This window comes from Urtica dioica, chromosome 1 (genome assembly GCF_054948205.1).
Source record: "Urtica dioica subsp. dioica isolate 48M chromosome 1, U.dioica_male_clone48M_v1_H2, whole genome shotgun sequence".
Taxonomy (NCBI): domain Eukaryota; kingdom Viridiplantae; phylum Streptophyta; class Magnoliopsida; order Rosales; family Urticaceae; genus Urtica; species Urtica dioica.
In genome coordinates, this window is record NC_142756.1 from 8,917,999 (window position 1) to 8,932,703 (window position 14,705).

At 41.2% G+C, this 14,705-nt stretch overlaps 3 protein-coding genes across 4 annotated transcripts; 1 reads left to right on the forward strand and 2 right to left on the reverse strand.

The window, feature by feature from the left end:
- Window positions 1-83: 83 nt before the first annotated feature.
- Window positions 84-3,365, reverse strand: LOC149407035 (ras-related protein Rab11D). The gene is made up of 2 exons (XM_089610582.1): window positions 2,897-3,365; window positions 84-950 (listed from the first exon to the last, which is right to left on the reverse strand). The coding sequence occupies exons 1-2, from the start codon at window positions 3,115-3,117 to the stop codon at window positions 512-514; spliced, it is 660 nt and encodes a 219-aa protein (XP_089466708.1). The 5' UTR covers window positions 3,118-3,365; the 3' UTR covers window positions 84-511.
- Window positions 3,366-7,117: 3,752 nt separating this feature from the next.
- LOC149407036 (putative alpha,alpha-trehalose-phosphate synthase [UDP-forming] 7) lies at window positions 7,118-11,102 on the forward strand. 2 transcript variants are annotated; one of them, XM_089610564.1, is made up of 4 exons: window positions 7,118-7,290; window positions 7,875-9,920; window positions 10,024-10,300; window positions 10,629-11,102. In XM_089610564.1, the coding sequence occupies exons 2-4, from the start codon at window positions 7,933-7,935 to the stop codon at window positions 10,938-10,940; spliced, it is 2,577 nt and encodes an 858-aa protein (XP_089466690.1). In that variant the 5' UTR covers window positions 7,118-7,290; window positions 7,875-7,932; the 3' UTR covers window positions 10,941-11,102. The 2 variants fall into 2 exon arrangements, with proteins under 2 accessions (XP_089466690.1, XP_089466688.1); XM_089610562.1 differs by having other exon boundaries at window positions 7,124-7,290; window positions 7,852-9,920.
- A 76-nt stretch (window positions 11,103-11,178) lies between these two features.
- On the reverse strand, window positions 11,179-13,843 carry LOC149407037 (G-type lectin S-receptor-like serine/threonine-protein kinase SD2-5). The gene has a single exon (XM_089610569.1). It carries the CDS (start codon window positions 13,621-13,623, stop codon window positions 11,320-11,322), a length of 2,304 nt encoding a protein of 767 aa, XP_089466695.1. The 5' UTR covers window positions 13,624-13,843; the 3' UTR covers window positions 11,179-11,319.
- Window positions 13,844-14,705: the final 862 nt, after the last annotated feature.

A 14,705-nucleotide genomic window follows, 5' to 3' on the forward strand; every position in this document is an offset into this window, starting at 1 on the left:
AGAGATCAGGTGGGAGCAACATCCGAAGCGCTTGAAGAGAGACGAATATTTGAGGGTAAATAAGTAAAAAAAAAATGCTGTAGTAAAAAAGGCTTCTCTCTAAATATTCAACTGGAAAAGTTTGAAAGAACAATAAAAGACAGAAGTTGCTATAAAGACAATTATCCGAGTAAGATGGAGATAATGGCATTTTACCATAATCTTCCAAAATAGGCAAATGGTACCCCCACCTGACCTCACCAAATTCTGTACTTGTATGTTCTTCTAATTTAAAATCAGGCAGCGAGGAAGAGGATCACATATCACACCCAAGAAGAAGAGAAAAAAAAAGAAAAAGGAAAGAAAAGAACTTGGTTAAAAGGAAGCAAAGTTGAGCAAAACAAATCCCATAAAGAACCAAATTCCCCCCCAAGAGACAACAAATTCCTTATTCTACAGAAAAGAGCAGCAAAGTGCGCAGAATAATAATTATAATAATAATAAACCATTTACAAAAGAGAAGAGGAAGAGATCAGGTGGAGGAGCAACACCCGATGCGCTTGAAGAGAGAGGAGTCGTCTTTGACGTTGATGGTCTCCCCGCGGGAAGGGAGGGAGGATGCGGAGGCGGAATCGCCGGCGTCGACGGCGCGCTTGCTGACGACGTGGTAGATCTGGGAGAGGACTTCGGTGAAGGCGCCGTCGACGTTGGTGGCGTCGAGGGCGGAGGTCTCCATGAAGTAGAGGGACTCGGCCTCCGCAAACGACTTCCCGTCCTCCCTCGACACCGCCACCAGGTGCCGCAGGTCGCACTTGTTCCCGATCAGCATCACCACGATGTTCGGGTCCGTGTGCCCCCTCAGCTCCTTCAGCCACCGCGCCACGTTCTCGAACGTCGAGTGCCGCGTCACGTCGTACACCAGCAGCGCCCCCACCGCCCCTCTGTAGTACGCGCTCGTTATCGCCCGGTACCTATCCAATCGATTTCCATATCAAATATTAGTAAACTCACATTCCAATGCACAATCCATGAGGACCTGACATTACCGACCACGAGACTGTTCATATGCATTATTCCAGAGAAAGTATTTCGTTTTAACTATATAAGCTATGTAAAAGAAAGAAAGAAAAAGAAGAAGAAGACTATTCCATAATCTTTTCTAATTTAGTTTCTTGATATAAAGTACGTTATTAGGGGGATAAAACAGAACAAACAAGTAGAGTATAAGGTTTTTTTTTTATGTAGTCATTAATAGAGGACCCTTTTAAATAATGGAATCAGATGGGTCTAATAGTTAACTAATCGCTAAAACTAAACTTGTTTTTACTAAAAATAGAAGCACTAAACCTAAACGCAATCAGATTTGAGACACAACCATAAACAGTTGTGATGGAAGCTTGGATTCAGTTACTACAGTGCAAGTATAGCTCTTAAGGTGTCGACACTATATCTGGACGTTGACTGAGATTTCAATATGAGAATCACACAAGGGTGAAGTACAAGAATACAAGACAGAGACAATTGCTAAACTAAATCAGAGACAGTAAACAAGGCTGTCAAAATCCGGGTCGTTAAAATAGCGATCTTAACACGATACGGAATCTATGGCTTGGGTCTCGCAAAATATAATATGCCAAAAAGTTCACGGAAATTATACACGAAGTAAGTAGATCAGCTTTTGGTCTGGCCTACTTCAACACAACAGTACCCACATAAATTTGGACAATTCAGTCACTGATGTTCTCCTATCTATTAGTTTGATTTTAGGGTCCATTAGGAAAATAGCCAATTTAACATTTGACATTGCTAAATAGCCAACGTTTGGTAAATCTTAGGTAAATAGCCACTTTCAGACGTAAATCTTAGATAAATAGCCACTTTCATATACCAAACGTTGGCTATTTACCTAAGATTTACGTCTGAAAGTGGCTATTTACCTAAGATTTACCAAACGTTTAAGTTGGCTGTTTTCCTAATTTTTTGTTGATTTTATGTTTTAAGTTTTGCGTCTTGGAGTTTGATATATTTAAATTTCACGGTTTAGTATTATTTCATACTAAACTGGACAGAGTTGATACTTGTACATAATTTTGACTCGTTTCAGTTTTGAATTATGTAGTTGAGTTGTGTCACTTCAGAGTTTATATCGTATATAAGGTTCAATTCGTGTCAGTGATTGGTATGCGTTTTTACATGGCCAGGTTCAGGTTCTGGTTCAGGTTGGTCCCGAAATCCACACACGACTCAGGACACCAAACGAAACACAAAGTGAAGTGACAGCTTTATTACTATTTATCTTTTAAACACAGCTTAAACCCTCTCGTAAAAGACAATTTCAGAAGCTAGTAAAGTGTATTCTTCGTAGCTAAGAGCATTCATAAATGTGGCTAATTACACAAAGGCAGTACTGATTAACATAATGGAAAAAAAGAAAATTCAAGATAGCCCCAAAAGCAGCGAATGAATCAAACAAAACCTAGCCTTATTCCATTAGTTACCATACGTAATTAAAAAAAATGATAAACTTATGAATTGCAATATGCCTAGTTGCAACAACAAAACAGACTTTCCATACTATTGCAGTCATAGAGGCCCATTGTATCAGAGATATTAAGATGCAAAAAAAAAATGTATCAGAGATATTATAATAAAGGCAAACTCAAACCTCATACCACACGAAAAGCCTTTTCATTTACTGTACCACAAAATTTGACGGAACATAATCAATCCAATTATTGGCAGAAAACAATCCACAATATTTTGAATCTTTCCCTGGCTAAATCAACCAGTGGTATGAATACCAAGAGAATCTGACCTAACTCACAAACATCTCGCAGCGAATTATTACCAAATTAAAAAAAAAAAAAAAAAAAACCATAAATCCCAGATCAACCAAAGGAGTAAAAAGGAATAATACCTTTCTTGGCCCGCGGTGTCCCAAATCTGAGCCTTGATGACCTTTCCATCAACGGTCATGCTCTTCGTAGCGAACTCAACTCCAATAGTGGACTTGGACTCGAGATTGAACTCGTTCCTCGTAAACCTCGAAAGCAAGTTGGATTTTCCCACACCGGAATCGCCGATCAAAACAAGCTTGAAGAGATAATCATATTCGTCCTCAGATTTGTACGAAGCCATGGAATTCCGGTATCTAATTGTTGCTGCTCTGTCGCGTCGAGCTTCCTGGTCAAAGAACCGAAGGAACAGTTTTTTTCTTTCCAAATCGAAGGTCGAGAGAGTTAAATAATGGTGAAACGATAACAGGTATTGGGTTTGTTTCCCAAATCGCGTTTCAATTTTGGTTTCGGTTTTTGGAAAGCCCTTTTTGAAAAGGAGAAATGACAGGGATTGTTATCTGTATTCTAGCGAGTTTGTTTCACCTTCTCGTTTTTTTTATCCGTTTTAATCTTCATTTAAGTGATATTGACAAGCCTTAAATTTAGATTTTTATCTGGGTGTGCAACGCAAATTGCAAAAATATCTTCTTTTTAATTTTTAGAATCGTTGTATTTTTTGAGAATGGTATATGGTATATCTATATATATGCTAAATGTGAAGTATCATTTACAATTTGCGTATTTTAGTCACATTTGCATCTAAAAAAAATACTAGTCATAATCTTGAACGTATCAAATTTTGAAATATCTTAGATTTTGTGGCAACGGGAGATTTGTTGACGTTATCTTCGCTAAGAAAAATGGAAATGGATGTGTTATAAGATGGTTGTTCAATTAATGGATGAAACAACTTGTTGAACAATTGATTATTTAAACACGATTAAATAAATCAACAATCAAACATATAATCACAAGCAGAAAACAATAAAATGATACAAAGATTTGATAATATTGTTAGATAATAAAGCAATTGTTAATGCGTCATTTCGTCACCAAAAAATGACCCACAAGAAGCAAAAATAACACATGGTGCAGTTCCCAAAGCGAGATCGCGACACAAATTCCAAGACAAAAAACTTCGTCAACCATCAAGAAGAAGGCCACGCAAACCATCACCCCCGACCAAGGCCTCGATCAGAAGCAACTCAGACAAAGAACTTTTGGCCAAAAGACTTTGTAGGGCCGGCCATGCCCTTGCCGGCCCGATGACTTGACCGTGTAACATATCCAGGCCGGTCATGACTCTGCCGGCCCAAAAATAACTCGATCGCGTAAAACATCCAGGGCGACCACGATTATGCCAGCCTGAAAATGAATCGATCGTGCAAAACATCTAGGCCAACCCTAACTTTGTCGTCTCGAATATGACTCGATCGTGCAAAATATTCGGGCTGACCATGATTCTGCCGGCCCAAAAATGACTCAACCGTGCTATATATTTGGACCGACCATGACTCTTAGGCCCAAAAATGACTTGATCATGGCCTCGCCTGGACCGGTTAAGCCATGTCGGCCCGAGAAACCACATTTTTTGCCCGAATCCGGGCCGACCAATCCCTTACTGGCCCGGATTCTTTTGCCCCTTGATACTACACAGTCAAGGCCACTCCCATGTAGTTCCAAATCCTCATTTTCAAGCTCAATACTCTGGGTGTGTCACACAACACACCCCAACACCTCAAAAACTCTATAAAAACCCAGTCTTTCACCACATGAAGAGGGGACCCTAATTTCCATATAAAAAAATCTACACAAATTATCTCTTATTCACTTCTCTCTTCTCTCCCATCACATTAACACTCAAAATAATCATTTTCTCTTCCATCTCACCAACAAACACCATCATTCTCTTCTCGCTCATCACCTCAAGAACATTCCCACTACCTTATCCGCCACAAATCAATACCATTTCCCACATATCTCCATATCTCCTACATATCTCTATCTTCTCTCGCAAATCTCCACATTTTCTCACTCATCTCTATTTCCGCATCCACAACCACCAAAAAAACCCATTTTTTTTACATAGCACTCAAGAAAACCACAAGCATCACTAAAAGAGTACATTTTCCTTCCTTTCTCTCTAGACTTGGAGGAAAATTACTCTCTACACATTTTCTCACATTTTCGTCCATATAACACATCAGGCATCCTAAATGTCTACTTATTAACCCTCTCGTAGAGTCTAGGGGCTTGTTTAAATAATATTGACAAGCTCCTCACTACACATAGATGAACATCCCACTATTGGCTAGTTTTTTCTCCTATTTCACTACTTTGACTTAGGAAAAGGAGCTAAGAGGAGCCATGCCGTCAAACCCAAATGAGGAAGCGACTCGGACGTCCACCACCATCTATGACCACTTTCCTAAGAACCTTAGGAGATCTTGGCTTTTCGGGCTTGTCCCCATCCGCCTCGATCTCTTCGAAACCAAAGAAAGTTGCCTCTACCCTTAAGATTGCCTACTCGAAGAACATTGGAAATAGACATCTTGTGGTTCATAACCCTAGACACCTCTAATTCCTCGGAGCCTAGGAAAGAGATCTCCTACCCACGACATGTTGAACCGGACCTCTCCGTGGGACGTACGTCACAAATGTTATGTGAAAAATCGCATTAACAACACCTATTGAGGAGGCTATTACGTCCGGTGGTGAAAAACAATCAAATATATCTCAAACAAATTACAAAGGACTTAGGTTTGAGACTCTCTCAAACGCCTGTTCTTCTTTGATTCTCCAATAGATTGAGCTCTCTCTCTTTTCCATGCAATCCTCTCCCGAAGATTGACACATCACGTCAATACAAAAAACGTACTCACAAACTCTGCACAAATGAAGTACATCAATAGCAAGAACCTGGAACTTGTTGTCGATGAGGATCCCTAGAGTAGAGAGACAAGTTAAAGGCTAAGGTCGGCGTGAATTGACCAAACAACAAATGATTGACCTAATTGCAACCCTAGAAGAGTTTTATTAGGTTAACATTAAATCTCTCGCGAATTTGTTTTTCTCGAAAACTAAATATCCAAGAATATCTCTTCATAATATTCTGAACTGAAAACATAACGTTTCCAGTTATATTCACGCGAAAGGACATGTAACTTTAAGTAACCCGGTTTTGAACAACTTCTTCCAAGTTGTTTTGAGCAATTTTAACAAAATTATTTTGTCAAACTTAAACCATGCCACTGAGAATTCAACATGCGTCTGTGTGAAGCCAAACCATTAATGAAACCAAACAGTATCATGGGCAAATGGTATCCAAAAATCTTTTAGAATAGTCTACACAAAGCTACAACAAACCGGTTATGTAAGGAATATAACAAGCTGCTTGAATATGTCATCAGGAAAATTGAGTATAAACATAGGTTGTAGACGCATTTGGAGGTATTCATTTAAAGAAAAATTAGACAAAATAATTATTTGAAACTAATTATTTAACAAAATAGCTGAAGTTTCAAATTTTCATCAAAATAGTAAAAGTAACGGTGTCAATTTTTTTTTAATTTTTTTTACTGACAATCTGAATAAATTATTTGACAATTTATATAAACAATTTATTGCTATCAAACAAATTAATCACATGGTCACAAAATTATTGAAACTTGATACTTGCACATTTTAGTTATTTTACTAATTTGAGACAAATCTTAATTATTCTGCAAAATTATTAATCTTAATTGGTAATTTAGCTATAAATCCGTTAATTAAGATAGTTTTAGTATTCAACGGGAAGATGAAGAGATATAAAGAAAAGACTATACAAGAAGATTTACGTATATATCTGAGCGGGATATGGCTAAACTTGTTAGTATGATGTCCTGTTCATTATTTTTAATGCAAGAATTTTATAAATATCAACAAAATTTTGCGTAGACTTTATCCCTTCAAATCACATTATCCGCATTTATTTTAAGGATGCTATTTTATTTTTTCAGAACTTGTACTGTTTTATAACTATTAAATTTATTTTGATGAGGTATCATCCTTCTTCTTATTACAAAATCTGAATTCATGAGAGGATATTATTCATTAATAAGAGAGATTATTTCGTAAAAGAATGTGTATTACTTCTTGTTTTACTCGATATTTAAAACCAGTATTAAATATCAAGAGTCAATAAAAGATAGGACAGCCATAATACAGATAAGTGTAGTTCCAAAATTTTCCATACTTATCTGCAATATTCAGAAGAAAGAAAAGCCTATTTAAAACGGGTAATTAACTAAAAACCCCAATTCCTAGATTCTTCAACTTTGTTATTCTCCTTTTCAACGTTGCTTATTATTAAATTTTATACTTTAAAAAATAAAATAAAATAATATATAGAAGAAGAATATCGAGGATATAGACACAAACGCTCTGAGTTTGGCTTCTAAACCCCGACCTGCTTGGACGCTAATGCGGCGAGGTACGTTCAATTCTCGAAATTTCTGATTAATTTCCGAGTTTCTGATGATAACTGTCACACATAATATGAAATTTTGGCTTTTCGAAATTCGGTTTTCATCTTTGTCTCTTCACTTTATCAGGATCTGGATATAATTTCTTTTTTGTTAGTTTTTTTTATTATCATTTAATTAGTTAATTTATGTTTTGTATATTTGCGCGGTGATCGGAATTTGACTGATTCAGTTATGGTTGTTTTGTGAAATGCATGAGTTTTCGTTTTTTTATTTTTTTCGTATTATGATTTTGAATATTTAATATTTTTTTCCCCTGTATCCTTCTCTTCGCATAGATATCGGGAAATTTTGGGCTTGTTATGAAACGTAAATCGTTGAGAGCGAGAAGAGTAAAATATTGGGAATTTGTAGTCTAAGGCTTGAATATGTGTAGATATATTCCATTGTTTGTCTCTTCCTTTGTCTACCAATATATCAAACGTTTTGTGTAGTGCAGTTTTGGTTCATTGCTCTGTATTTGTTCTTGGTATAATCAAGCTGATTTTGAAATGAGTGTATTCTTACAGACTTGACTAGATTTCGATTTCAGTTCCGCATTAGAGAGAAAGCGAGAGAGAGCGAGTAATCATCGGTGATATAACGAAAAAATGATGTCGAGATCGTATACAAACCTTCAGGATTTGGTAACCGGGAATTTCCCGGCGATGAACGGGTCGCGGAGTGGCGGGCTTTCTCGCGTGATGTCGGTCCCGGGGAGCGTGAACGAGCTCGACGGCGACGACGATCGGTCTCAGAGCGGCGCTTTCTCCGACAACCTCTCGTCCGTACCATCGGACCGGATCATCGTCGTAGCGAATCAACTTCCCGTGAGGGCTGAGAGAAGAGAGGACGGAAAAGGCTGGGATTTCAGCCTTAACGAAGACGCGGTGCTTCTTCAGCTCAAAGCCGGGCTCCCCGAAGATATGGAGGTTCTGTACGTCGGATCGCTGAAGGTCGAAGTGGACCAGAGCGAGCAAGACGAAGTGTCTCAGAGGCTTTTGGACGAGTTCAAATGCGTCCCCACTTTTCTCCCGCCCGATCTTCTGACGAAATTTTACGACGGGTTTTGCAAGACGCAATTGTGGCCTCTGTTTCATTACATGTTGCCGTTCTCCGCTGAGCAAGGAGGCCGGTTCGACCGATCGCTGTGGGAGGCCTATGTGTTGGCGAACAAGCTCTTCTATCAGAGAGTGGTCGAGGTCTTGAACCCGGAAGATGATTACATATGGATCCACGATTACCATCTCATGGTTCTCCCGACGTTTCTGAGGAGGCGGTTCATCCGGGTCAGGATGGGATTTTTCCTTCACAGCCCTTTCCCTTCTTCCGAGATCTATCGGACTCTCCCGGTCGCCGAAGAGATGCTCAAGGCTTTGCTCAACTCGGACATCATCGGCTTCCACACTTTTGACTATGCCCGCCATTTTCTCTCTTGTTGCAGCCGTATGTTGGGCCTGGACTACGAGTCCAAGCGGGGCTACTTGGGGCTGGAATATTTCGGAAGGACGATCGGGATCAAGATCATGCCGGTCGGGATCCACATGGGCCGGATTGAGTCGGTGATGAAGATGGTCGGCGAGGAGGCAAAGACCGTGAACGAGATAAGGAAAGAGTTCGAAGGGAAAGTCGTGTTATTCGGCATAGACGATATCGACATATTCAAAGGGATAAACTTGAAGCTGCTCGCCATGGAAGAGATGCTTAAACAGAACCCGAACTGGAGAGGAAAAGCCGTCCTGGTTCAGGTTCTCAACCCCGCCAGAGGCAGAGGCATAAATATCGACGAAACCTGGGAGGAGATACAAGAAAATTACCGGAGGATCGACGCGGAATTCGGGCAGCCCGGATACCATCCGGTGGTTCTTATCAACAGAGCGATCTCGATCAAGGAAAGGGTGGCTTATTTCAGCATCGCCGATTGCGTGGTCGTCACGGCTGTGAGAGACGGGATGAACCTCGTCCCATACGAGTACGTGGTGTGCAGGCAAGGCTTGGCGGGTCCTGCGGAATTCGTTGGCCCAAAGAAGAGCGTGCTCGTGGTGTCTGAGTTCGTGGGTTGTTCTCCGTCTCTGAGCGGAGCGATCCGAGTGAATCCTTGGAACGTTGAAGTCACGGGTGAGGCCCTGAACAGAGCGATATCAATGAAGGCCTCAGAGCAAGAGCTGAGGCACGAGAAGCATTACCGGTATGTGAGCACGCACAACGTGGCTTACTGGTCTCGGAGCTTCTTGCAGGACATGGAAAGGACTTGTGCGGACCATTTCAAGAGGAGGTGTTGGGGGATCGGTCTCAGCTTCGGGTTCAGAGTCGTGGCGCTCGATCCTAATTTCAGGAAGCTCCTGATTGATGAGATTGTGTCGGCTTATGTTAAGGCGAAGAATAGAGCCATTCTCTTGGACTACGACGGTACCGTGATGCCTGAGAACTTCATGGACAAGAGACCGAGCGAGAGAGTTATCTCAGTTCTGAACGCTCTTTGCTCCGACCCCAGAAACACAGTTTTCATCGTGAGTGGTAGAGGGAGAGAGAGCTTGAACAAGTGGTTCTCACCTTGCCCGAAGCTCGGAATCGCGGCTGAGCACGGATACTTCTTGAGGTCTGATTCTCATTTGCATTCTCTCTCTTTCTTTGTCTCTCATTTGTTTGAGTGTTTAGCTTTAATTACAGCCAATTATTTAAAAAAAAATGTGAAATTCCAGGTGGCCACAAAATGAGGAGTGGAATGTGTATAGTCAGGGCTGCTCTGACTTTAGTTGGATGAAGCTTGTTGAGCCTGTAATGAAACATTATACGGAGGCCACCGATGGGTCTTCCATCGAAGCTAAAGAAAGCGCTTTGGTTTGGCAATACCGGGAGGCAGATCAAACTTTCGGGTCTTCTCAAGCAAAGGAAATGTTGGATCATCTTGAAAGCGTTTTGGCTAACGAGCCTGTCGCTGTAAAGAGGGGTCATCTCATCGTTGAGGTCAAACCTCAGGTATTGCAACTCCGTCTCTAAATCCTTAATTATTCTTTCATTACTGTAATCATGTTTCGTATAATAGGTGAAAAAAACACACTTCACTCGAGTCTGCGGGTAAAAAAAAACCATTTTTAAAATTTATTTTTTATGCAAAAAGTAAAAGGTATGTAGAATGGACTGGTAGACTAAAATAAGTAAATAAAGATATTCTATTGACAGGAAATTGCAGTTTAGCCTTTTCCTCGGTGTTTATTATAATTGACACAAGCATTCTAGGTTCGGCAATATTTTCAGCAGAATTGAACAATAAATTTTATTTTTATTTTATATGTTACGTTTTCAGGGAGTAAGCAAAGGGTTTGTTGCAGAAAAGATATTCACATCAATGGCTGAAAAAGGGAAGATGGCTGATTTCGTGCTGTGCATCGGCGACGATAGATCCGACGAGGACATGTTTGAAATATTTGGTAATACGACGTTGAGCAGTGCTTTATCCATAAAGGCTTCAAATTTCGCTTGCACGGTTGGTCAGAAACCGAGCAAGGCGAGATATTATGTGGACGACACGTCCCAAGTACTAAGCATCCTCGAATCTCTCGCCGAAGAGTCCATTTCGTGTCCGTCCTCGGAACCAGATTCCGAGAGCTCCGTGTGAAATACTTGAGCGGGAGAAGAATCTGACTTGTATAGATTGCTTAGCACAGAGACTTTAGGTTTTTTTTCTGGCTTTGATTATTATGCCCTTCTATTTATAACGGTGTAAGAGTTTTTAGTAGCTTTGGGTGGTGAAAATACAAGGAATAGGAAGTGTTGTTCAGTTCATGTTTATATATAAATGTTGAGGAGTTCATAACTCTTCTAACTGTTCCCAAATGTGAAAGAAATTTCATATTGAAGCTGAAGTCAATAAACACATTTCTTTTCCCAGACAAGAATTGAACTTGAAAAATCATACTTAAAAAATATCTGATCAATCTTACAGAATTAGATGTGGTGCAGTGAATCTCGAAACCCTCCTTTCAGAGTTTCTCTGGTCACCTCGGAGCAGAAAGAACAGAGTCCTTTGGGGCCAAAGTGACAGCATTCTCATTCGCGATCTGCAGCGACGATGCATGTGAAAACCTAAAGATTATGTCTTTGTCAACTTCCATGACTCCTTCCAAGACTTTGACAACAGTCGACATGAGAGGCCTTTTCTCGGGGTCGTCTTGCAAGCACCAAGCTCCGATCTTTATCATCCTTGCCACTTCTTCTCCGTTACTCATCATGTCTTCGTCCAAACTCTCCACGATCTCAATGACTCGGTCCTCCTCGGCCATCTTCTGCAGCATCTTTAGTAGATGAAAGCTCGTCTCTGATCGCAAGATTTCCACGTTCCTTCTTTTGCAGACGATTTCGAGGAGAACGATCCCGAAGCTGTACACGTCGAATTTCACGGTCGCTCTCATCTCTTTCCACTCCGGGGCGAGATATCCCGGAGTCCCTCCGGTTGTTGTCAGGACTTGGCTCTCGTCTCTCTCGATCAGGGCCGACAGACCAAAATCGGAGACTTTGGCGTTGAAGCTCTCGTCCAAGAGGATGTTGTGCGGCTTTATGTCGAGGTGTATGATCTTCTGCCGACAGTCCTCGTGAAGGTAAGTCAACCCTTTGGCCACGTCTAGTACGATCTTCTTCCTTGTTTCCCAGTCCAAATGGCGTTCCCGATCGCCGCTGAAAATCCATTTGTCCAACGATCCGTTGATCATGTGCTCGTACACCAAAAGCCTGTTGGACTTTTCGGTGCAAAACCCGACCAGCCTCACGAGATTGAAATGGTGAAGCCTTCCTATGGTCTCGACTTCTGCTAAGAACTCCCTCGTCCCCCGACTCATTTTGTCCAACCGCTTCACCGCGACTGTCGAACCGTCTTCTAGCACCCCTTTGAACACGGATCCAAAGCCTCCTCTTCCTACCATCTCCTTGAAATTATCGGTCGCGACGAGTAAATCCTTGTATGAGAACCGAGAAGGCATTCCGGGGACCCCCTTCAGATTCTCCGCGTCCTCAACATCCCCGTCCTTCCGATATTTCCACAAAATTGCAATGCACATAAGAATTGCAGCGATGCCGCCTATAGCAGCCCCCGATACTATCGCCGGTAGATTCTTTTTCCGATTCTTCGAGGGCCGATTCGTTGTCACGAGATTCGAAACGTTCAGTCCCTTAGCGAAGGTAAGAGAACGTTCACTATCGGTGTTGTTGCCCCCGCTTAAGAAGATATCAGAGGGCACGTAACAGTTCTCGTCAGAGAAGACGACCACGGTGCAATCGCAACTCCTCAGGCACGCTTCTTTGCATTCGTCAGCTGTCGTTTCCGACAAAACTAACGCGGTAGTGTTTCTCGTGTTTGTATTCAAGTATGTACCTCTGTTTACTTGCGCTAGAAGGTACCCTCTCGACGAAGCCATGCATTCCTGAGAGTTTATGTCAACGACTTCCGAATCGGACCCCTCCACGTTGTGCCGGAAAATCCTCAAATGCCCGTCGGCTCCGAGCCTCACATACTCGACGTGCTTCCTAGGAAGCGAGACGTTGTATCTCCCCAAGCTCACCGCGAATCCCCTCTCTCCCTCCACATACTCTAGCCCCGAGCGATTTCTCGACTCCTGGTTCGTCAATTCCAATCGGTAATACACCAGAGACGTCGCACCGCCTCCGGTTCTCACGAACCCCGAGAAATCTCCGTTCGTCCCTAGAGTCGCGAAAAACGGGCTCTCTCTCCACGACGTCTCGAACGGGCTCGGAGCCAGTCTCTGGCCTCTGTAGAGCCTTTGACCGATCAACAACGCGTCGACGGGGTGATCAAAGGATTGCCAAACCCCGACGCCTTTCCCGTCAAAGACGACCAAATTCCCGGCCTCGGTGAGGTTCATTCCCACGGCCTTGGCGGTCCCGTTGATACCCGAGGACCACACGGTGACCCCGTCAGGGTTAAGCAACCCCAAGCCCGAGTCGACCAGAAACCTCAAAGACGCGTTCTTTCTGAGAGGAAGAGCTGTGGTGGCCGACCAGACCGGGGCGTGTCCGCCTCCTCCGACAGCGACGACCGAGAGCAAGTACGAGTCGCAGTTTTCGGGGCAATAGAACCCGAAGTAGAAGCCCTTTGTTGAGAGAATGACTTTCATGGACCAGCCATTCATGACCACCGAGTTTTCTGTTGACCATGTGGATGTCATGCCTGAGTCAATATGATAGATGTTGCTGGTTCTTGTGAAGGAAGAGTTACTTGTATTTGCGGCTGAGATTCTGGCTATGAGGAGACAGAATAAAATGGAAAGAATGGGAGATATGCAAGCCATGGATGATCAGTCACTCCTATGAGTGATGGTCTCTCAAGCTCTACAGAAGGAAGAAGAAGAAAGAAGAAAATTTTCACTAGCTTTTTTGGTTTTTTGGGTTATGAATGGATTTATTTCCAACGAGTAGAATTAGTCAACACGCAATTGCCAGCCATACAAGTAGACAAGTGACGACTTGGACTTTTTGGAAAAGAAAAGAAAAAAAGGCAACAAAAATAACAGGTAAAAAAAGGAAAATAAAATTTATTGCTCTATGTATTTTATTGATACCACTGTTTTAATATATAGCCATTACGGAGGTGCTCATATTTCAGCCAAAAAATTCTAGAATTCGATGATAAAAAAATTTATTTCTGAAGACGGAACAAGAATTGTAAATTAGGGGGAGTAATGTGCTCGTATATTTTACAAATTTGTAAGGTAATTTTTTTTTTTAAATGGCAAAAAGTTTACACACATTTTAATCTTCTTCCGTAAAAAAAAGTTACGAGATACTCTGCTTCATTGTCACACATAAATCTAATAAAATTTATACTAACCCCCTTAAAAAAAATTCGTGTTTCGTCCTTTGCGGCTATGAAAAATGACATCCTATTGGAGACTGGTGTTCTTTCTTGCGTAGTTGTGTGCAAAAAGAACCGGACATTTATTCAACTTTAAATAATATATTTCTGTTTTCTTATAAGAGTTTTCGATCGAGTTAGACCATTAAATATTCACTGATTTCTTCATTATGCTTTAAAAATTGGCGATTACATATTTGCATATATATATAAAATAAAAAAAACAAAAAAAACCCTCCCATTGTCATCGCCGGCCATTAAAGGAAGACAAGAGTCGGTGATCAACGACTTGGACTTTTCTAACTTCAAATTTCAATCTTTCGGTCCCACATTTCTTACTTAAAATTAAAAAATAACAAAAAAAAGAAAAAATGACACAAATATACTTTGTGTTTTAGTGAAATGTCGAGTTTAACTTTTGATTTTAAAAAATATCGAGTTCATACAATCTGTTTAACTAAAATGACGAAATTATACCATCTGTTTAATCAAAATGACGAAATTACACCCTGAAATAGA